This window comes from Lactuca saligna, chromosome 6 (assembly GCF_052625555.1).
Source record: "Lactuca saligna cultivar CGN05327 chromosome 6, ASM5262555v1, whole genome shotgun sequence".
Lineage (NCBI taxonomy): Eukaryota > Viridiplantae > Streptophyta > Magnoliopsida > Asterales > Asteraceae > Lactuca > Lactuca saligna.
Window position 1 is genome coordinate 51,544,311 of NC_136422.1, and position 24,802 is coordinate 51,569,112.

Below are 24,802 nucleotides of genomic sequence, written 5' to 3' on the forward strand. Positions count from 1 at the left end.
ATGATCTTCATGTCCAAAAATGAACCCAACTGGCCGAGTCTTCTTCCAACTTAACACATTGCTCATTATCAGAAAGGGTTTGGGGACAACTACGACCCGACTCACATGAGTGACTTGTCGCATCCCTCCATGTCCAAAACTATTCAGTCGACTTGAGTCTGGCTTAATGCATTCAAAACATCAATCTGACCTCCTAGGGTCTATATTACATGTAAATTTACAAACTTAACGTTCATGCAAGGGGTATTTGGCTCAAATGGTCCTAAAAAGAGGTTTATATGATGCATGGGACTCCCATGGCCACAAAGTTGGAACCTTTATGCCATGGGGCCTCTTTAAGGCTCTGGATCCGAAGTTATAACTCCCAATCAAGCTTGCACCCACGAATGGTTCCATAAAATGCTCCATAAAGCCCTAAATTACCCTATGGAGGGATCTAAGGAAGGAATAAGCAAGGTATAGACTTTATACCTCAAATGATCTGGAAAAGTGGCACAATCTCTGGATCTACTTTCTTCCCCAAGAACCTTCGAGATTTCTCTTCCTTCTCTAGCTTCAAAATCACCACAAACACACAACTATGGCTCAAGAATACTCAAAATGGGCTAGGGTTTCGTGAGGAGGGTCTAAGGGTGTTGGAGGCTGTAAAGGAAGCCAGTTAAGGTGTTTAAATAGGGTGCAAACCCATAAAATTAGGGTTTCCTATAGACAGGCCTACTCGTCGATTCGAGGCATCTGACTCGGCAAGTAGGTCCTTCCACCTGCGTCCAAATTTCACCTCTACTCGAAGAGTTGGGGCCTCCAACTCGCCGAGTCATAGAGTAAAAGTACAAAAATTCATATTTAAAGTACATACTAGGAACCGAGCGCTACAATGTCTCATGTGGTGTAAGGGGGAGAAAAAGGGGTTGGCTTGGGATCTTCGAAAGGAGCTGGTACTGGTTCATCGAAGGATTCTGATAGTGGAAAAGTTGTAAGGAAGGTAGTAAGTACACAAATTACAACTTCACTATCTACATCGTTGTCAACAACCTTAACTACCATGACTTCGAAGCCTTTAACCAAGGGTATTTTCATTCGTTGATCTGGTGGAGGTTCGATTTCTAACCCACCATATTTGAAGCAAGACAAAGGTGATAAAGGAAAGGGTATTGAGCCTTTTATAGAAGAAAAGAAGAAAGCTCAAGAGGCTGAAATCAAAAGACAAAGGCAAATACATAGTATAATTCGTGAAAGGCAAAATGATCCTCTAGGGCTTGAGAAGGGTGATCCAAAAAATCCATTTTGTTACGAGACTATTGAAGATATAGTTTTCAATGGGATCATGCATGATTTTGAGAAGGTTCCTAAAAAGAGCTTTGATATTGAAAATATGGATTTCAATCGCTTGGATTTTCCTATCAATGAAATGATGTTTATTTAAGCTCAGTATCAGATTGTGGATAAGTTCGAAGACAAGGAAGAATACAAAAGATTGAAGTTAAGGTTTCATGCAGTAATTGGGAAAAGAGAATAGGATATCTGGTCATTGGTGAAAATAGTGAATGTTCTCAATATTTTGAAAGATGTTTTTTTTCGAAGGGGTGCTACAGAATAATCGATTTCACGTGGTCAGAGCTAACAACGTTGCTTGTGATTTCTAAGTGATAGATTTTCCCTTAATGAACATGAATGACCTCATCAACACTGTGAAGATTATAAGCTATGTGGATGTATCAAAGCTACAAGTCAATAACAAGGAAGTCTTCTTGATTGGATTTGCTCATATCAAGTTGTTCATAGACAATTATTATGATTGTCTAGACTTAACTGATGTGGAACTAGCTTTAGCAATGGGACGTCAAGTAAAAGTACCGCAATCGATGCTAAAGGGTCAAGGAAATTTAAAGGAATTCGATGATGGGGAGATAGTTTTGAAACCTTTGGGTCTGGTGTTTGTTGGAAAAAACAAGAATAACAAGATGAAAAAATTTCTTTTTCAAGTATGTGATGTTGAGAAGTATATGAATTCATAGTAAACTAATCCTCTGGTTCGTATGAGCAAGTGTAAGAGGAATAATATAGGAGATATAGTTGAAGTTTGAAAGATAATTACATGGTATACTGAGGTTCATAAGATACTTCATCAACCTACAAAGTTGTTAATGACTTAAGTTCAACACTGCTCACAAAGGGGGAGAATGTTGAGTTCAAATTTGGTTGTGAGGTGTTGAAGTCATTTGTAGCTTGCTAATATTCAAAGTTTGTATGGTAGATTCGAGTGCATATATTTTGTAAGGGTAGTTTAGATTTCAAAGCTTTCATGTTTATGCCCTTATGTATTTTTTGTTCACTTCAGTTGTTCCTATAAATAGGGATTAGTACTAGGGTAAGAGGAACGAGTCTACAACTTTGTGCACTTTACTCTCTCATAATATTGTACTCGTAATGAGGTATTAATAGAGCCAAACATATCTTATTTATGTTTTGTATTCTTTATTAGATTTGTACTCTGATTTCTTTCACTTTACTCGATTTATTCAAACTACACTCCAACCTTCAAATCTTAATCAACATGATGTTTAGATGGATAAATTTTCCAACTCTATCCATAATATTGTCTCAAGCTTTCAAGATCTAAACTTTAATACACCAAAATGACATAAATGACCAAGATAACTTGCATGGCTGAAATGGAAGGCAAAAGATCAAAGCTTTCCTAGTCCATGAGATCCAAGAGAACATTCTAAACTGATCAAAAGGTGTTGGAGTCTAGATCTAAAACATACAAGATTCTTGGGACCTAGAAGAGTACTAAATTTGCTAACTTTATTCTCAAATCTCACTCAAAACTCATTAAAATAGACCAAAACACCAAATATACTTAGATCCAAGAAGAATATGTCATAAAGTTTGGAACTTTATAACTTACAAAGGTCTAGAAGGTAGATGAAAGTTGAAATCTTCAATTCCCAAGCTTCAAGAATCAATATTGTATGAAAACATTGCTCCAAAATTACCAAAAACATATGGGAGAGGAGAGGGGAGGCTAAAATATTGAAAATGGTGGCTAGGGTTTCTCCCAAGAGGTTCGAGATATGATGGAGGCTAAGAAAACACCCTAAAACATGAATCCTACCTTTAAATACTTTGAAACCCCTAAAAATTTTATAGGCTTTGGGACGTGCAGTTCTCATGCCATGAAAAGACATTCTCACCCCGTGAGTACTCTCACGTTGTGAGAATTACTTCTTACCTTGTGAGAATGGGTTTTCACCCAATTTCACTCTAACTTCAAACAATCATAACTTCTTCGTTTCAACTCTGTTTTTGGCGGTCTCTATATCCACGGAAATGTATTGACGAGCCCCATACTTTTATCTAGTTAATTTTGGATTAAAAAATCTCGAAATAAAAACCATAATTCATGAAAGAAATCTAAAACATCACTTTTCCCATTTTGCCCACTTGACTCCAAGACACAAACCAAGACTTTAATCACTTATCCAACATTAATATCATCCAATAAGGTCTAAACCCCATTCCATTGAAAGCCCAAGACCTTTTACTTGATCCATTTATTTTCCACAATCTCGAAATAAGAAATTTCTCAAAACAAGATGTTTTAGGAACCCTAGGAATAACAACATTCACACCTTTAGGTCAACAATTTCTTCACATAATGTATGCATCAAATCCCTAATCACTAACTTTTTAATTTTATATCTTAACATCGTTTCAATTTGGCTATTTGGATTTTAATGTGTGTTTGATCAATCGTTTTTAGGGATTTCCAAATCCCTAAAGTGAGATGGTTTGTTATCAGCTTTCTCATCAAATTTACTACAATACACATACTTTCCTATCAATTAGCCCCAAGATACTTGTTCTTTTTCTCAAATTTATTGCCTAGAAACATAACTTCCTATTAATTTGCCCAATTAACCAATACTTAGGTTAAGTTCTGATTATATGGATGCCATACAACTAGTCGTGTAAAAAATATAGGTAATTTATTATGCTTTATACTTTTGGTATTTGAACCCCAAAAAAGGCTAATATTTGTTGGAATATAGAGATTAGATTGACTACTTCAAGATTCCATTTTTAGGACCTGATCAACTAATCATCATCTATTCATAAAGAATTCAATTGCAAGATCAATGTTATTATCAGTTGTCATACTTTATTAGTATAGTTTGTGGTTCATGCGATTATATGCTTATAATATAGTTGTACAAGTAGTTCTGAAGAAGAACGTATCTCATGTCTGCAAAATGGTGACTATCAAATTATAAATTTAGGAATACAAATCCATGGTCAACTACTAAGAGTTGGATCTAACTTGTATATCATCTATTTATTTCTATGCGGATTTTTTCTTGTTAGATTCATTATTGTAATCTATCATTAGGATCATATAGGAAAACCACATCAAATAATTTCAGTATTAGGAAGCCAGTTGTGGCTTCCTAGTTAAGTTTGAAAATTATAGATTTTGAGTGTGTTAATTTAAATTAGAGGCACTGCTTTCAATGTCAATTTTAATGATAGGGGTTGACTTGTAGTTTCACCTTGTGGACCAAGGTAAAGTAGGAAGAAATAACGAATATAACATGTAGTAAGAAGTGTAAGTTTGCAACTGTTGGAGACTTACTTCGATCACAAGAACAAAATGAGAACATGGGAAGTGAAGAACAAAAAGAAAACAACTAATTCGCTTGATTTGTAACCTTTATTAATAACTGAAGGAAACGACCTAATTAAAAAAAAACATATAACATATGTGCCCTTATTTATACAAATCTAAAAGACTCCTTATACTAACAAAATTGTTGAAAATATGGTAAGTTTCCCAAAATTCCCTTACACCTAAAGCCGCTCTTTTTTATGAAGTAATCAAATAGTTAAGAAACTAGCTATAGTATTACACTTTATGTTTTATCGGGAAATTAAATATGTACTACTCCTTACAGAAATTCCTAGTTCTGCCCCTGCATAAAAAATCATACTCATGAGTAGTGAACATGTAACACAAATCGTATACATATTGGAGATTTTACATTATAATTATCATGGCTTTAGACTAGATTTCTCTGGCTCCAAAGTATGACACTTACCATTTTGTGAAACTTCCATATTTCACTTATTATGAAACATTTACTTCAATATTTCCACCACATGCATCTTAAACTCATAGGTTTTTTTTAAAGATTGTGTTCATAGCATAATTAGCATTTTATTCCATTATAATCGCCAAATTACTAATTTGACCAATTTCCTCTTTTTAAACATACAATATTTTTACATAACTAATTAATCAGTTTAAAGAAAATTTATTTTAATGTATTTTTCTAGCATCCTAAATTTTTTGGACTCGACTTCTCCAGTTTTAGCTACTTTAATCCAACTTCCAAATTCCTCATGTTGTCTAGCTTTAAATATGCTCCAAGTTGCTTCCAAAAGCTTATTATATATTGATCTTATTCAAAATACCTGAAAAGACATCAAAACATGAGCAATACGATCATTTTAGTGAAAAAATGACCTGACTATTATTTACACTAATGTAGAAACATATGCATAAAATACGGTACAAAACACTATTAAAAGCTAATAGAAAAGATGCATAAAATGTCATCTAACAAAGATACTTCTTTGATGGTGGTCTATAGTCTTTACCTAAGGCACAATGGAATGTTAGGGACATGTGTGTTTGATAAGAGAAAAAGTAAAGCCTTTGGGACATGAAAATGATGCTATGCTATATCTTTTTTCTTTCTTTTGTATGTAGCACGGTGGTTTCCTTGGAACCATTACTAGAAAAAGCTAAATCCATTCAACATGTATGCTTCATTCATGCATCATTGCATGACATTATATTTTGGCATGACTCAGAAAGAAAATATAGGGTTGCATAAAATTTTTAGGTGTTACACTTCTAGAAGAAAAACTCACTTTCGACGGTAGTATCAGTAACAAAGAAGTTGATGCTTCTTAAGAAACTAATTAACCTAAGTTAAATCTTTAGAAAAATCATAATAAAAACTTTACAAAAAATCCTAAATCTTATTTTGTTAACAAAAAAGTCTTGGATACCGGATTTTTTTTTTTAAATCAACAATTTTCTATTGGTAAAATATTTTTTACCCGGTTACCTCTAGAAAATTCCTATTTTTTGGCCTAGTTTATGAAAAAATCCTAATTTTTTTTACTTCAACTTTTTTACTATTTCACTAAAAATTTGAAAATTTCTCTGGTCAAGTTATGAATCCGATCAAGTCTTCTAACAAGATAAGCCAAAAAATTAAAAATGAATCACGAACCGAATTAAAATTTACAATGAGTATTATATAAATATCATGAAGTTTGTATTCAATATGAAGAAGTGAATCAATTTGATGTTGAAAGGAGAATAACAAGATAACAAAATTAATTTGATTTAGAGCTTGAAATTGGGCTTCGATAAAGAGTAAAAGATCAAACTATATAGATGAGCTACAACCCAAATAAGTCAAAAGGTATTTTACCTACATGTCATAAATAGGTATTTTAAGATATCAAGTCATTGTCTATAGAAATCTTTACATCTAACAGTTTAAAATAAAATTGCGTTTTAAATGACATACCAATATATAATATTGTGATTTTATGCTGTCAAGTGATACAATGATGAATTTGCTCTCAAAATAGTATGAAAGACGATAATGTCTTTTTATATTTACATCATAGAAAATAATCCTGTAAGTTTAACAAATCGTTAGAACAATGCAATTTTTTAGAACTAAAGAAATTTTCAAAATTTTTTTGAAAGAATAAAAGAGTTGAAGCAAAATAAATATTTAGGATTTTTTTTATAAAATAATCAAAATACTAAGACTTTTATACTTATAATTATTTTATACAATTTCTAAACCAGCAACAACAAAGATAGGCAAGACTGCCTCATTTGTGGGTGATAATATACGCCAAAAACAACTACGTAATCGACGTAATCTGCAAAGCATCCAAAACCGGTATTTTTATTTATTTTTAAAGGTCAACAATAATAGATTAATATCATGATTTTTTTTGAATGAACGTAACCTTGATGTATTTGTCCTTTTCGATAACAAATACAATTTATATTGACTGTTTTTATATCTTGTCTCAAATAATTACATTTTAAATTTATGTAAAACTCTTTCTGAAATTAACATTTTAATATCTATGTAAATAATGTAGTTGAATACATGAACCTCAATACCCACTTTCATATATGACCTTATTTATTTATTGTAAACCTTCTTAAACACCATTTAACATAAAGTTAACATGTACATATATTTTTAGCGCTAAAGATACTACACAATACAAGTTAAAAGAAAGCTACTACCTTCTCACATGAAAGGTACCTTGCAATAAATACCGATTATTTTTTTATAAAATATAGGGATAATGACTTAAAAGGGTAATATATTTTCTGATTTGTACACATTTAGCCATTGATTTTTTTTCGTCCATATTTATCCCTTCAACTTGTTAAACTGTACACATTTAGTCCTTATGACCGACTACTTCAGGTTAATCGATAAAAAAGACTTAATAGTGTAATATATTTCTCAACACATTTAGTCCTTAATATTTTTGTACACATTTAGTCTTTAATATTTTTTTGTTGCAAAATAAGTCATTTTTGTTTTGTACTCATTGAGTACTTATAAATAATTTCTTTAGGTTTTTCTCACAACATCTTACATAGATAGCCATATGGTGGTGGGATAGATTGAGGTGGTCCTACTATATGTTGTAGTGCGGGCCAGCTGTAAGCCATAAGCACAAATTCTCGAGAAGAGTGGTTGGGTTAAGACGATATTCCGACAAACCTTGGGTATTCCAGTCCGATGACTGATTGGACCTGTTGCATGTTGGCATTCCATTCCAATGACTGCTTGTGCCAAGGTATTCCAATCTGATGAGTGTGGGGTCGTTATACATGATAATACGTTTGTTGTATCACGTATTTTGGGGGAAACTCACTAAACTTTGTGTTTACCCAGTTGTTTATGTTTTCAGGTCTATCGTTGATCGTGGGAAAGCGAATACATGACAATACACACTCATCAACAATATTGAGGATTCCACGTTTTTTATATTACTTTGATTTTCGATAAATGTATTTTGGAATAAACATTTTTTCTTAGGGTAAATTACACCAATCGTCCCTCGTGCATATGCCAGAAAGCGTGTTCAGTCCCTATTTTCAAAAATTAACTCGGACCGTCCCTCGTATCGTTAAAAGTTATACGTTTGATCCCTCATTAGTTTAAATTTGCACGTTTAATCCTTTATGACACATAAAAAGACTAAAATGCCCTTTTCCTTTACCTTTTCATTTATTTTTCACATTTTTGACATTTTTAATTATTAAATTTTATTTTAATTATTTTTATGTTTTGCTGAAGACATGACCACCACCACCACATGTAATTTACACCACCTTCGGAAATTATAGCACCATCACTAACCCTTACTGGAAAATAGAGCATCACTGCCACCCCTCACTTCATCACATCCACTCCTTCGTTCAAAGTAAGTGTTTCACTAAAAATAACTAAAAACTTCCACCTTATTCACCGAACTAGCAACCTATACTCAAACCACCATTGAACCATCCACATTTACTGTTAACACCACCAGCAGCCTCCATCGGAAAATCCATCAACAAATTAGGAAAGAATAATCAAGGCAGATAAAGAAGGAAGAATCAGGGTATGACAATGTTAAATTCGAAATCAGGAAAGGATTTAGGGTTCTTAACCTGAAAGCAGGCGGCGACAGAGATGGAGGAGGAGGAGATGAGCGACGGTGATGCAAATCTGATTACTACTGGATTGTCTCTGGTAAGGCTTCAACGAGACCTTCTTTGTTGTCACCATCATCATCTTCTTCCATATCGATATTCGTATATGCCACCACCGTCTTAAACGAGTTTGAATAAAAGAACCATACGCTCCTTTCTTTGATTTCAAATGACTCAATCTCGATTTCTGAAATGCCCCCATCAATGTGAGATAAAGAACCGTGACATAGGGTGTCGGAACCACCGTCTATGTAAAATTGGAGCTCTATTTGGGGATTTCATGTGTGATGGTACGAGAGAGAGGGTAAAAGAGATAGAAATTAAGGTTGATGGTTGTTAGAAGATTGACGGAGATGAAGTCGTCATTGCCACTTTTGTGCTCTCATCTACACTCCTCCTGGTGGCCGGCAAAGGTGAAAGGGGATGTCGGGAAACTGAAGGGAAGCAGTAGGGTTGAACGCGTAATTAAGGAGGCGGGGGGGGGGGGGGGTATTTATTTTATTTTATTCCCTTTTTAATTCTAAAAAATGATAAACAAATAATAAGAATATAAAAAAGAAATTACTAAGGGTAAAATAGTCATTTTATGTTTTCAAGGACTGCCCGAGTGAAAAAAACATAATACAGGGACGGTCCGAGTTAATTTTTGAAAATAGGGACTGAACACGCTTTCTGGCATATGCACGAGGGACGATTGGTGTAATTTACCCTTTTTCTTAATAATGGATTTATAACTAGGGAGTTTTGCCTTATTTAAAAATAATTTTTTTTTTGTTGTGAAAATGAGATGTTACATATAAACATCAACAACCCACACACTTCATTAATGATTGTTCCACGTAAGATGTCATGAGAAAAACCTAAAGAAATCATTCATAAGTACTGAATGAGTATAAAAACAAAAATGACTTATTTTGAAACAAAAAAAAAATAGCAAAGACTAAATGTGTACAAAAATATTAAAGACTAAATGTGTACAAAAATATTAATGACTAAATGTGTACAAAATGAGAAATATATTACCATATTAAATCATTTTTTTCCGGCTAACTTGGTGTAACCGGTCATAAAGACTGAATGTGTACAGTTTAACAAGTTGAAGGGATAAATGTAGATGAAAAAAAAACTCAGTGATCAAATGTGTATAAATCGAAATATATATTACCCTTTTAAGTCATTATCCTTAAAATATAAGACTACCATTAGACTACGATCTCGTTTTTTCCATGATTTATCATCGTACTTTAATATTCATCGTAAACGTGTCAACGTTATATTCATATATCAACGTGTCAACGCTATATTCATATATCTAAAGTAACATTGATAAACATGTTAATAAGGAGTCTACTTACATAGCTAATGAGTTATGAGGTGTCTTGGATTTTCCTAATTATTTAAATGTATGCATGTGTTTTCATATATTCTCTACTGCCTGAATGTACTTTTGAATCTTTTATTTAGCTGTATTTATTTGAAAGATAACGAATAAAATATATAAAGATCATTATATTTTTAATATTTTTGTCGTTTAATTATTATATTTAGCTGTATTTATCTAACCCGTTATATTAGTTTAAAATATTTACAATACATAATTTTACTAAATTAAAGAGTTTTAGTGAAACATTTGATACTAAGTATTCTATTAAAACCATTAAATCCTTATAAAGTTTTATATTATAACATTTTTTTAATTTTTAACATGCTACAACAAATTATAACAATCAATATAAAAAATAACAAAACTTAATTGATTCTAATGACGAAACTGAAATATAATAATTAAATATAATAATATTTATGTGTTTCCCCAACCATAATTAAATAAATCATAAATATGTGTATCTTGATTGACAATAAATGATAAAAGCATCACTTCCACATGAATACAACCAACTTTTTTATGATGATGATAACATTTTCAAATATGAGCAATATTTAAAGTTTTAGATATATTTTTTTTATGAAAACCATTGTTGAGGCTTTGAGGGTGAAACTAACCCCGAAATCTAAGATGAGGGGTGAAAATGAAAATATATGTTGATTCGAGTCATACCGAGTCGACTCACAAATCATTTAACAGAGTCACATGCATATCAATGGGGTCCAATACGAAAACATTGAAAGGAACCTTCCCCTCGATCCCTTTACATAATTCACCCAAACTCAAACTCTCTCACTCATTCCAAAGCATCAGAATCCAGATCCATCTTTCTTCTCAAGAGTTCTAAATCCACTCCGCTTGTAATTCGATTTTGTTAATGTAATAATCTCGATTTCCAGATCATGTAAGGCGCAGAATGGATCAAACCTGGTTCGAGACGAGAATGGGGAGGAGAATTCCGGTGAGGGCTTGGTTAGGGTTACAAAAATCTATAGTATTACTCGTGGGTGGAAATCACACCTCCTCCAGGTTTTGCACTCGCTAGATTTGTTCTTTTTTTAAACTTCGGTTGTTCAATTTCAATTTCTACTCTTGAATCTCTAGAGTTTATAAGTTACAAACGTTTTTAGTCCAATCTGTTACGATTGTCAACAAACACTGTTGAATTGCGAAATTCTGAAATGGATTTCAAGCTTCTGAAATGGCAGATCCTTCGAGGGACTCTCGCCTGGCGCTTGATTCTCAGGGCCATGTTCTTCGTGTTAGCCATGGTCCTTCTCTCGCTCACTCATATCACTAATGAGATTCGAACAAACGAGCCAATCCTGCTAAATTTCGATAAATGTTCGTTAAACATCGGCTCAATCGCGAACACACAACGCAAATCATCTGAAAAGGTCTCCATTCCGTGTGTGGATGGAATGAATCTGACTGTTAGTGTGATCAAAGAGCTGATGAACAAGGAAATGCTAAACATGGAAGCAAAATCCTTATGTGTAGGAGAAGGAGCAGATTCAGTCGCTTTCACATTGCGAGAACTCGGATTCTCCAATGCACTTGGGGTTCACAGGAACCCTCTTCTATCCCTTCTACAGAAACAATTCCAACACAAACTGGACTTCGATTCCAATTCTTTCGACTTTGTGTTCTCGAGAACCCTAAACAGGGTCTCCGTTCCAGCTCTTCTTGTGCTAGAAATCGAACGCGTATTACGTCCTGGTGGAGTTGGCGCCATGCTCGTAGGCTCCTCCACCTTCCGTATGCTCAATCTAGTAAGATCTGCAACTCCAATTTCATTACTCTTAAGATCTTCCGAGATTCTTCACGTTTGTGGGATAGACCCCTTCACCCTAATCGTGTTCAAGAAACAATTAGACAGTGTCGCCTTCTTTGAAAACTACAAGCTTCCTTCCGAATGCCCATCTATCTCAAAAAACAATCCTTTGATGCAATACATCGAGCCTCTCTCTGATCCAAATCTTTCATACTTACCCAAACTCGTAAACATTTCATCAAGAAACAGGCTGATTAACATCAACATGGGTGGACACAAATTCGACCCACATTACCCAATCCATCCAGATTCTTTCAACGTTTATGTGGTTGATCATGACATATCTGCTCTCATCTCCCATGTGAAAAAACCTGGTGTCACATTCGTATACCACCCGGGTCTTACTGAAGAAGATAAAACAATTCCTAGTTTGATGTCTGCTGATTATCTTGAAGCTCCATTGCATGAAGAAGAGTTTGAATTCATTGACTGGTTTAAAGAAACAGCAAAAGATGGAGACTTTGTTGTTCTTTCGATGAATTCAGAAGTGGCCCAATTGAAGGTATTGTTTGAGTTGTTTGAAAGTGGTGCCATTTGTCATGTTGATGAGCTGTTTTTGAGATGTGATGATGGTGTTGATTGTAGAAGTGGTTATTGTAAAGACTGTATGAGTCTTTATAATGGTCTGAGAAATGCTGGTGTGTTTGTTCACCGAATGTTGGGTGAGTGAATGGGGTTTGGTAGTTGTTGTGTGGGGTCAATAAGTCAGAGGGTAATAAGTACTATGTTGTATTGTTGTGAGAACCTCTGTGTGTGTGTTTTGTGTTTGTGTTTGTAATGTTGTTTGGAGGACATGAATGTGTTTTCATTTGTGTAATGGTTTATGTTTAGAAGTTATGTGTTTTTCCTTTTAGTGCTTCTCATTGTTGCTTGGTTAAAAGTTTATAAATGAATTATGTCATGGGGTTATCTTGATACATGAACTACAAGTTAAGATAGAATAGATCAAATATATGGATTAAAGAAACATGTATATTCATTCATTAATAATTTCATATGCATATTACCAAAAAGAGAAACATTAACATTATATTTTGATATTTTTCGAGCAACTTTTTTTTATCTTCGTTTGAGAGAGTTATTTGGCCCGTTTGAGAGAGCAATTGATGTGGTGGGGTTTGCTTCTTTTGGTGTGGTGGAGAGAGAGTTATATTATTTTAACTCATTCAATCTACTGTCATATCAGTTTTATATCTTTGTTTTTCTTTTTTTTCTCATTCTCTCTTTCATTTTTTCAACCGACAATACATAAAAACCGTATTTTTTTAACTCAGTCAACCCACTAAATAATAATAAAAAAAAGAATACAAAACAACTAAAATACAAATCTTATAGCACATGGAGAGAGAGAGAGAGAGAGAGAGAGATTTTTCTTTTTCTCTCACTTTCTCTTCCATTTTTTCAACCTACAATACATGAAAACTGTATCTTTTTTAACTCAATCAACCTATTAAATAGTCAACTCACTAAATGAAAAAAAAAAGAATACAAAACAACTAAAATACAAATCTTATAGCATATGGAGAGAGAGAGAGAGACAACCCACTATTTCCAATTAACCGAGAAGAGAGTAGTGTCTTGGAGGTACCAATGGTAACTCCTCCCTCTCTTTTGGCCACGACTTCGTCCCCTTTAAGGATATTTTGAGAACAATGTTGAGAATTCAGATAAATATAGTTATATCATCATCCATTTTGCAACACTTAAGGGTGTGTTTGGTTGTGGAAACTTTTATAGTTTTCTAAGAAATTTTTTCAAGAAAAACGGAAATTTTGAAAATGTGTTTGGTTCGTTCGTTTTTCCAAAGTTTTCTAAGAAAACGAAAATTTACATTTTTCCAAATTGTATGTAAATTAGAAAAATGATGTTTACAGTTTTCCAAAGTTTTTTAAATTTCTAAGATTAAAAATGAAAACTTCACTGATTCCAACCAAATACGTCTTTTAAAATTTTCATTGAAAAATGAAAATAAAAACTCAACTCTGTATTCTGAAAACATTTTCTTGGAAAATGAAAACAGTTTTTTACAACCAAACGCACCATAATGTTCTTTCAACATGTTTTCACATATCTTTAAGGGTGAGATAGAAATAGGCATGTTGTAGAGTCGATGATACTTCGTTGGAATCACAAGTTGGGCTCGACGAAGTAGATATGCACGATAAAGAAGAACAGTTGGAAATTGAAGTATGAGAAAATGGACGAAAAGTGGTTTATTGACATATTCCTTCGTTGCTAATTATTCTACAAGTTTTGAACATATGTACCATCATGTCTTGATCAAGAAAAAATGTGTGCGTAAATTTGGTTAATCAATAATATTCATTCAATGCTATATTTACTCAAAAAATATGCCACGTGAACTCTCCTTGATGATTTGTTGTTTGCATTAATGATGAGATACAATACAAACAAATACATGAGAACGAAACTTCATACATACTTATAAAACTAACATTTTTTCTTGAATCTGATGCATTTGAAACCCGCATTTTTTTTTTCCTTTCACCATATTCATTTGAAACTCCCATGATTTTTCAAATTTCTTTATCATAATAATTATAATTTGGTAAGTAGCTTAAATAAATATTAAATCTAAAGTGTAATCATATATAAACTAAATTTCAATATTAAAATAATATCTTTAATTCTACTTATAAAATTATGTTTTTTTTTTTTTAACTTTTAACATATTATACTTAATTTATTAGTTTTAATATATTATTAGATGTAAATCATTATCATTTTAAAAGTATAATTTTTGAACAATTTGTATAAAATACTTAAATTATTAATTAAAATATAACATTATAGGCTCAATTTAAATATAAATTTTATTTAACTTAAACAACCCAAAGATTCTTTTATAAATAGTTAAAAGTGATAAATTGCACTGTCTTTCTAATAATGATTGTAAGTTGGTTAATAAGATTAAATAAATATCAAACCTAAAGTGTAATTATAAATTGATTAAATTTCAATTTTAAAATAATATCTTTACTTCTATTTATAAAGTTATGTCTTTAAATTTTAACATATTATACTTAATTTATTATAATTAAAATGTTGTTGCATGTAAACCATTATCAGTTTAAAGCTACAACTTTTGAACAGTTTGGACAAAATACTTAAATTGTTAGTTTAAATACAACATTACAGTGTCAACTTAAATATAAATTTCAGTTCCACTAAAAAAACCAAATAATATTTTGTAAATAGTAAAAAATGATAAATTATAGTGATAAATGCAAAAACTAAATTGTAATATCAGTTTAACTAAAATATTTTCTAAATATATTTATATAATCGTTAAAAAATTTCAAATAAGTAGCTTAAAATAACTTATAATAACAATAGTTAAAAATAACTGTATATAAATGATTATATTGTTATCTTTAAAATCAAAAAAATAATGTTTGATGTTTTAAATAATTATAATTATAGAAATTAAAATATTAAGCAAATAAATTTAAAAATTTAGTTAAAAATAACTACAACAATAAATAATATTAAACCATATATAATATTTAATTTTATTGATGTGTAACTCGCGAGTACAAGTCATTCAAACGATTGAGATTATGATGTTATAATAGATGTATATATTATCATATAATTCAAAATAATCAATATATAATATCAAATTTAACAACAACGTTAGTGTTATATTTAAAAAAAATATATTTGTAAAGACTTCAACTATATAGGTGTTTCTACGCATTACAATATCAACTCAAATATAAATTTCAGTTCCATTTAAAAAACTAAAGATATTTTATAAATAGTTAAAAGTGATAAATTGTAGTGATAAAAACAAAAAACTAAATTGTAATCTTAATTTAACTAAAATATTTCTTAAATATATTTTTATAATTGTTAAAAGTTTCCAAATAAGTAGTTTAAAATAACTTACAATAACAATAGTTAAAAACAACTCTATATAAATTATTATATTATTAGCTTTAAAATAAAAAAACAATGTTTGATGTTTTAAATAATTATAATGATAGAAATTAAAACATTAAGCAAATAAATTTAAAAAAATTAATTAACAATAAAAACAACTATAAGTAACATCAAATCATATATTATATTTAATTTTATTCATGTGTAACTCGCGGGTAGAAGTCATTCAAACGATTGAGATTATGAAGTTATAATAAATGTATATATTAGCATATAATTCAAAATAATCAATATATTATATCAATTTAGTATATACAAATTTAACAACATCGTTATTGTTATATTTACAAACCATATGTTTGTAAAGTATATATTAGGTGTTTCTGCGCAACGCACGGGCATTCGCCTAGTAAAATATATTCTTGTGTATTACACATGCTATTCTTGGTTTGCATGGGAAACAAACACTTCAAAAAGTAACCTCGTGAGCAACACAAATGATTAACGTGTATATGTCATTTTAAAGCTCACAAATGTGTTAAATGTTGTGTTAGGTGGTACCTATGAAGTGTTCGTGTGGTTTTTCCTTTTCATTTTCTAGTCCTAAAGAAGCAAGTTTAATTCTACTATTTTCCGAATGGTTTCTTTATCATCTTTGGCAAGCTACCAAAGTAGGATGACGTTGATAAGAAATGGTGAATGTAATCGCTCAATCCTAAATCCATTTCATGATTTTAGCCTCGTCAGAAGGACTTTTATTGTGGAGAATTTCCAATAAATGATATTTAATAAAATGTCAACTTGTATGTAGAGTGTAGAAGAAGTCCATGGAGACGTCAAAAAGTACAAACAAATTATTGCACATAGGGAATTGATCATATAGACGATATTTAGAAAAAATAAGAAATTAGTTACCAGCATTAAAAAAGAAACGAAGATTGCGGGAAATTGATATATGATGCCAATATGTAACACTTGGATTTTGGTATGTTTCTTTTAGCCCCTTTGTATTTATTTATTTATTGTTTTTGGTCCTTGAAGTAGTACGCGAGCCGTACCATTGGGTATGCTTAACGTACTAGTTATAAAACCGGTACGCGGGGCGTACCACGTGGTATGCTTAGCGTACTAAGTTGGATGGATCGTGGGACCGAGGCCTCGTACGTTGGGCACACAAGGTTTACGCTTACATGGAGGTTAATGAAACCCTAATTTTAGGGTGTTGCACCCTATTTAAGGTCCTTAAGTCCTAGGGCTGGCCTATTTATTAGCTTCCATTACCCTAAAACCCTAAATCTAGACCCTTAGCCTCCATTGTGGTGTCCTTGAGCTTTTGAGAAGAAGTTGGTGCTTATATTGTTCATTTTAAAGGGATGAAGAAAGTTGAAGGTGCATTGCTTAGTGGCAAGCTTAGAGATCTAGAATCATCACTCATTTTTCAAGTCTTTTGAGGTATCAAGTTCATACCATGTCTTCTCCTTGCTTAGATTTCTTCATGTCTTGGTTTGTTATGCTTTTGGTCCCTTTTGGGTTAGCTTGATGGGTTAAGTTGTTTTTCAGGCTTATTCTTTTAGATCTGAGCATATTATGAGTTTCTTAGACATAAAGTTAGCAACTTTATGGTGTTTATGGCCTCATACATGCATTAAGTCATCTATTAAGTCCTTTTGAGCCTTAAGAGCTTCATTAAGCCATGCATGCACTTACAGTTAGCAACTTTACGTGATAAACCAACCCAAGGAGGTCAGATCTAAGTTGCAGAGTGATGTCTTAAAGGATCAAGAGCTGGAAATGGAAGATGGATGAATGCGAGGGTACGCTGGCCGTACAAGAAGGTATGCTTAGCGTACAAGACCTAAGGCAAGTATACTATGCATACGAGCTGAGTACACCCTGTGTACTCAGCAGCGTGGGCCTCAGATCTTTTGGTCTTCAGTCTGGGCTTAGATGTTTAGTGTTTTGTTGGGCCATCTGAATTCAGGTGTTTTAGGCTAGGAATATTTTTGGGCCTTGAGGCCATGGAAGGGATTTAGGGCCAATTTGGAAAATTGGGCCATGTTTGGGCCTTGTAAGATTATTTGGTAATTGGGCCTTTTGGATTGTAGGTTTGGGCCTTAGTCGTGGACCAAACTAGCTAAAGGGTAAAATGGTATTTTTACCCTAATTATGGACTGATGGTTATGGATTGGAATCCAATTATTAATCAGATGTTATTTAGTATTGATAGCTTGAGGATTTGTCAGACCAGCAGCCAGAGATTTATTCGTGTGATTCAGCAGTTCGAGGTGAGTTTCTTCACTGGGTTTAGCGGGTCGCGTATCTTTTTGGACCAACTCGACGAGTTGGAGAAGAAAACTTGACGAGTTGGTGGCTGAATATGAAACCCTAATTTTTAGGGTGTTGCACCCTATATAGAGGCCTTATACCCTTTGGGTGGCCACCTTACCCGCCTACCCAGTCTCGAAACCCTAGTCTTGTGATTTCTCTTCCATCTCTGAGTGTGTGTGAGCTTGAAGAAGTGTTTTCTTGGTGTACATTTGAAGACGCTTGAAGGTTGAAGTGTTTGTGTGGAAAGAAGGCTATAAATCCAAGATCTTCTCTATTGTTGTAGTCATTTAGAGGTATAAAGTTGACACCTTGCTTATCTATAGCTTAGATCTCATTCCTTGAAAGTTTATCATCATATTGGCTCATTTTTGGGTTTGTTCTTGGTTTGAGCATGTCATGAAGTTATAACTTCAGATTTAGACATTTTGTGGCCTCATTGGGTTTAAAGTTTCAAGCTTTATCTAGATCTAGGCTTCCTTCATGTTCTAAGTCCCTTAATAAGCCTTCTTTGAGTGTTTTAGCCTCTTTGTGCTATGCATGGACGTAAAGTTAGCAACTTTACATGGTTTTTCAGCTTTTGGGTTCCAGATTCACATTCTTGAGCGTCAAAAGGGATGAAAAAGGACTGAATGAGTTAAGTTGGGAAAACTCTACGAGTTGTCCTGACAACTTGACGAGTTGGCTCGGGTTTTCCCGCTTTTCTATATACTGTAGGAACTCGACGAGTTGTCCTAATAACTCGACGAGTTGGCTTGGGTTTTCCCCGTTTCTCTGAGTACTAAAGGAACTTGACGAGTTGGTATGTGCACTCGACGAGTTGGGTCAACATGGACTCTTGACCTTGACTGTTGACTTTGACTTTGACCATGGTTAACCAAGTTTGACTTTTGATGGCACTTTGGGTATTTTGAGGTTTTGATGGGTTGGTCATGATGGCTGTAGGCTTTGAGTCGGGAGCTAAGATTTTCAGCTACTTGTGAGGTGAGTCTTCCTCACTATACTTTCGGGTCGAAGACACCAAGGCCGAACCATTGGTTTGATAACCTGATATTGCTGATATGTTGAGTATGTTATAGTTATGCATGTTAGTCTTGTAGATCTGTAGGACTACCTGTGAATTGCCTATTTATCTGTTTACGATATTATCTGTTATATGTCGACATATTGTGTGGGTTAAGTTGAGGTTGTATTGCTTTGTGATGTAGCCAACAAACCTTGGAGTATGCCAGATATGAGTTGTGGGCCACGGAGAGCATGCCAGACTCATACTGAGGGCTCATGAGCATTCCAGATATGAGCTGAGGGTCAGATAGGGCATGCCAGACTTGTACTTAGGGCTTAGCAGTATTCAATCAGTTGACTGACCAGGCCGGGGAGTAAGCTAGACATAAGCTGTGGGCCTGTGAGGCAATCCAGACTTATGTTGTGGGCTCAGGGGTAATCCAGTCTGTAAAGTTGTGGACCAATTGCATGTTGTTATTATATTATGTTACTTGCTATGTGTTGGTATTTTGGGGAAAACTCACTAAGCTTTGGGCTTACAGTTGTTGGATTATGTTTCGGGTACTTCTCAAGATCACGGGAAGGTGAAGGCGTGATCGTGCACCTCATCATGTTTTTATTTCATGATTTTGGGATTTCTCTGATATGAATCTTATTTTGGAAACAATTTGTAAACAATGGTGATTTTGAATATTTTTAAAAGTTAAATTTTTTCATTGAACTTAAGCTCGTTGCATCCGATCTTCGTAGTAATGAGAAGCCCCACGACGAGAATCGGGGGCGGTGTACAATGAGATGCAATGTCGTTTTTGGTGTCCGCCTCAGCCACAACGAATCTCAACGAGACCCATACCGATCACTCTAAAGGGATCACCTATTAGCCTTCCAAATATGGGCCTTGAAACTCAATGTGGTCCGCATGGGAGTCCTCTTACCCCTCAAATTTCGTCCAAATGTCAAAAAGTACATACTTTTTTGGATTTTTTCTAATTACGTGCTACCCGAAAAAATTATAGGTTACTCCTAACAAATAAATCCAAACACAAAATAGCTCAAACTAAATGTTTATATTAGCCTAAAATGTATGTTGATAGTCCAAAATTTTAAGCCCATATCTAATCTCAAATTGGTAAAATGAAAAAAAGAAGCCTAAATGCCCAATCCATATTGTTCGTTTAATAAAATCGGATGAAGGAAAGCAGTGCACATTGCACATTACTGAAAAAAAAAATCCTTCATACGTCAGTCTTGCCTTAGCCCCACCCACTGTCGATGCTGCCATTGACTTTTTGATGCTGGCGAACCCCTTTATGCTGACTTTTTTATGCCAGCTACCTTCTCTGACTTTTTGGTTTTTCCCGTTGTAACCACAGCTGTTGAACGATGTTTTTTTTGCAATGAAGTTGTTGAAAACTGATTTGCATAATAGAATAGATGATAATTTTATAAATGATGCTTTGATTTGTAATACAAAAAATAAATCATTTAAGAATGTTAAATAGACGGAACCCAGATCACATCAACAAAATTTCGACTTACTTCTTATATCCGTTTTCGGTGGGCATATTTTTTTGTTTTTCGTCATTGATACATGTATGATATTATCGTTTATCTTTATAGACTAACGTTTGTATGCAGAAATCTTTATGCATGAATAACTTTATTGTGAACGCGATTATAGAACTTTCTTATCGTATTAACATAAAAAAGAGATCTTATGGCATATTCCATTAACTCAAAAAATATTGTAACAAATTATCTTATAGGAGTTTGGGCTGCTGCCTATGTTCTGTGTTATCCAACAATGCTTTGGACTTCTATTTACTAAGTGAGATTATTTAGATTATTAATCTTTAATATTATTAAATGATATCCATAATTATATTATATAAAAGATTTTAAAAATTTTAGACTCATTACATTATATTTAACATTAAAATTAATATTTTAGATATATTATTTTTTATTCAACATTATATTTAGTGTTACACTAAAATACAACACTATATATAACGTTATACTATAATCCTACACTATACATAATATAAGATTGGAACATTATAATATAATTTATTCTTTATTCAACATTATATTTAGGGGAAAATAACACTGTAGCACATTAAAGTTTCGTCGTTTGTCTGATTTAGTCACTAAAGTAATTTTCTTGCGCATTAGACCACTAAACTCGTATTTGATCTGTCAATTAAGCAATTTTTGTCAAAATTAACTGGTTACCAGGTTACAAAGTTGATTTAATAATTAATTTATGTTTATTATAATTACTTCTTGAATTGGACAACTTCAGTCCCCCGAAATCTTGAATTTAATAATTCCTTATTTATTTAACCTTTCCACCTTGAATTACTTGAACTTTCATGGAAACCGGTTGACCGGCGAAATCCCGCCGGAGCTACTCCGGCTTCTGAGCTCTAGAATTTTGATCTTTCAAGTCACAATCTTTTAGGAAACATTACCCGTTTCAATTTTGAAAATGGTAACCTCGAAGCTTTAGTTTTGTCTAGCAATTCTTTCACCGGTGGGTTCCCGGAGAAACTGTGCTCGGGGGACTCGAATTTACACCATTTGTTTATTTCCAGCAACCGTCTTTCCGGCGATTTCCCTTTTTTGGTGCTAATATGTTCTTCAATCGAAGTGGTGGGCATTTCTGGTAATAACTTTGGAAACAAAATACCATCTGGGATTTACTATCTAAAGAACCTCACTGATCTTTTACTCAACAATAATAGTTTTTTCCGGTAGTTTACCTTCTGAAATCGGAAACTTGAGTAATCTGGTGAATCTTTATCTATTTGGGAACATGATTACAGGTGAAATTCCGATTGAAATAGGGAAATTAGAGAAGCTAAGTGTATTATATCTTCACAATAATTAGATTTTAGGAAACATTCCAATTGAGTTCAAGAATTGTTCGATGTTAAATGAATTGATTTTTTTGGGAATCATTTCACAGGTCAGATTTTGGGTACAATTGGGAAGCTCAAGAATCTGGTTTTTCTTCAGCTGAGGCAAAAAGATTTATTGGGTCGGGTTCCATTGAGTTTGGGTTACTACAGAAAGCTTCAAACTTTATCGTTGTGTGATAACAAGCTTTCAGGATCACTTTGAAATACATTTATGTATCTTTCTGAGCTTTCGTTTCTTAGTCTTTATAATAATTCTTTTGAAGGTCCTCTTCCTGAAACAATCTCTCTTGAAGAATCTCACCATTGTTAATATTTCTCACAATCGATTCTCGGGTTCGATTTCGCCTCTTGTGGGGTCCGATTTGTTGTTGTTGTTCGATTTGACTAATAACAGCTTCTGCGGGTTTATTCCTTCAAAATTAGCGAGGTTGACCAGGCTTTCCGGTGGAATGCCAGAAGAGATTGAGAATCTCTTCGGGGAAATTCCTTGAACACTTGGCAAGTGTAAGAAATTGTTCGAGCTTAGGCTATCAAAGAACTTGTTCATAGAGCAATCGGAGATGAGATCATGGGAAATGAGATTTTGAAGTTAGGGAAAGCAAAAGAGAGACGGAGATGGGGTAAACAAGAAGGATCAATGGAGACCGGTGGATTAATGAAGTGGCTACCAAATAATAAACACAAATTAATTATTAAATGTCACGTTAGATTTGTGACCTGGTAACGGATTAATTTTGACAAAAATGGCTTAATTGACTGGTCAAATATGAGTTTAGTGGTCTAATACGCAAGAAAATTACTTTAGTGACCAAATCGGACAAATGACGAAACTTTAATGTGCTACATCGTCATTTTCCTTTATATTTAGTGTTAAACTAACGAAAGTTTGTTTTATCTTTTGGGTTCATGTAATTGTCACTTGTTCCACGTTTCTCTCCATTAAAGATACCCTCAGATGAGTCGTTTGATGAAAGAATCGAAGTTGAATATGGAGCCTCAGATAAGTCATCTGACGCCTGATGACACGTTTCCTTTTTCAACGACAGCTGTCTGTTCTCCCATCCACAAGCTTGTGCCTAAATATCTCTCCGCAGCTTCGTTTCTTTGTATCCTTTTCCATTTTTTTTATTTTGATTTTGGTAGCAATTCATAAGTTTGCTCGAATTAGTAGTTATTTTGATATTAATATATCCAGTTTGTGACATTTTATTTTCATTTGAATTTCGTGTCATAGGTTTTGAACTAGTTTGATGACGTTTTGGTATGACGTCGATTAATTTCAACTATTTCATTATTCATTTAATTAACTATAATTTGATATTCAAAATGCTCGATTCCACTCTTTTATATTGAATGTCTAAATCCCTACATTTCATTGCTGTTGGTGGGTTTTAAAGAATTAAAGAATCAACTTATTGATCGGTTTGTGAAATGGTGAGTTCTACACATCAAATTTTCTTTGATTTATTTGTTTAAAAAGTTATATTTGCATTTTCTTTAGAGTTTTACATCTTTTGCAGAGAAGGTTATCAACTTTTCCACCTTTGGTGCGTTTAAAATTGGTTTTCAAATTCCACTTTTATCAACAAACAACATTTATTTTTCTAATAAAACAGTAAAAAAAATAGTTATACATGCATCTCTTGCATTTATGATTTAACATAACATGAAGGATATGTCACAATCCAACTTGTATTTTCTAAACACTTCAAATAACAGGCAGTGGATGATAATTGTCGTTTCTGCAGTCTTTCTTGTGCAAAAAGAGTAAGCGTCCCTTTTATCAAAACTGTTTTCATATGTTTTTATAGATGATAGAACTAAAACATGAACAAAGTATACATATAAATTTTTTTAAAAAATGAGGTACATTTTAATTGATATATTGGTTTAAACTTTCAAAACTTGCATTTATTGGTAAAGATGAAAACTATATTTTTTAATCCGATGAGGAGATAACCATTTTTCGATACTTTGTTGTCGAAAGTAACTCTTGTGTTTCATTTAGATTATTGTTATACATGTTCTATATGTCGTATGTCCTAACAAAAGAAAAAGTATAACTTATTTTATTAAAGAAAAAAACATAAACTTAAGCAAATGTTACTACGAGGTATGTACACATGAGGTGATTAAGAAACCTGAATTTGTCTTCTTGTTAACGATACAATTGTATCATAATTTTTGGGTTAGTTTAATACAAAGCAATTTTTGTTATAAGAACTATCTAATTTTTAATAACAACAACAAAGATGATGCGCAGTTAAAGGTTATCATTAGGACATATATGACCTATAGAACATGTATAATAATAATCGAAATGAAGTAGACGAGTTACTTTTGACAACAAACTATTGAAAAAAATAATTGTCTCCCTAATACAGTTTCATCTTTACGATAACCGCACGTTTTGAAAGTGTAAGCCAATACATCAATTAAAATATGCTGTATTTTTTTAAAAGTTTTCATGTGTATAATTTGTTAACGTTTTAGTTCTATCATCTATCAAAACGACAAATATCATACAACACATATTGCCTGAAGTCTTTAAAAGCTGATACGAGTTGGATTGTGACATATCCTTCATGTTGTGTTGAATC

At 32.9% G+C, this 24,802-nt stretch overlaps 1 protein-coding gene across 1 annotated transcript; it reads left to right on the plus strand.

Annotated features, from left to right (window-relative positions):
- Nucleotides 1–10,940: 10,940 nt before the first annotated feature.
- Nucleotides 10,941–12,895, plus strand: LOC145000593 (uncharacterized). The gene has a single exon (XM_078959846.1). The coding sequence runs from the start codon at nucleotides 11,390–11,392 to the stop codon at nucleotides 12,710–12,712; it is 1,323 nt and encodes a 440-aa protein (XP_078815972.1). The 5' UTR covers nucleotides 10,941–11,389; the 3' UTR covers nucleotides 12,713–12,895.
- The last annotated feature ends 11,907 nt before the right edge of the window (nucleotides 12,896–24,802 follow it).

What these genes read in the sequence shown, in the direction of transcription:
- LOC145000593 (XM_078959846.1), top strand. Translation starts at nt 11,390, where the DNA reads ATGGATTTCAAGCTTCTGAAATGGCAGATCCTTCGAGGGACTCTCGCC.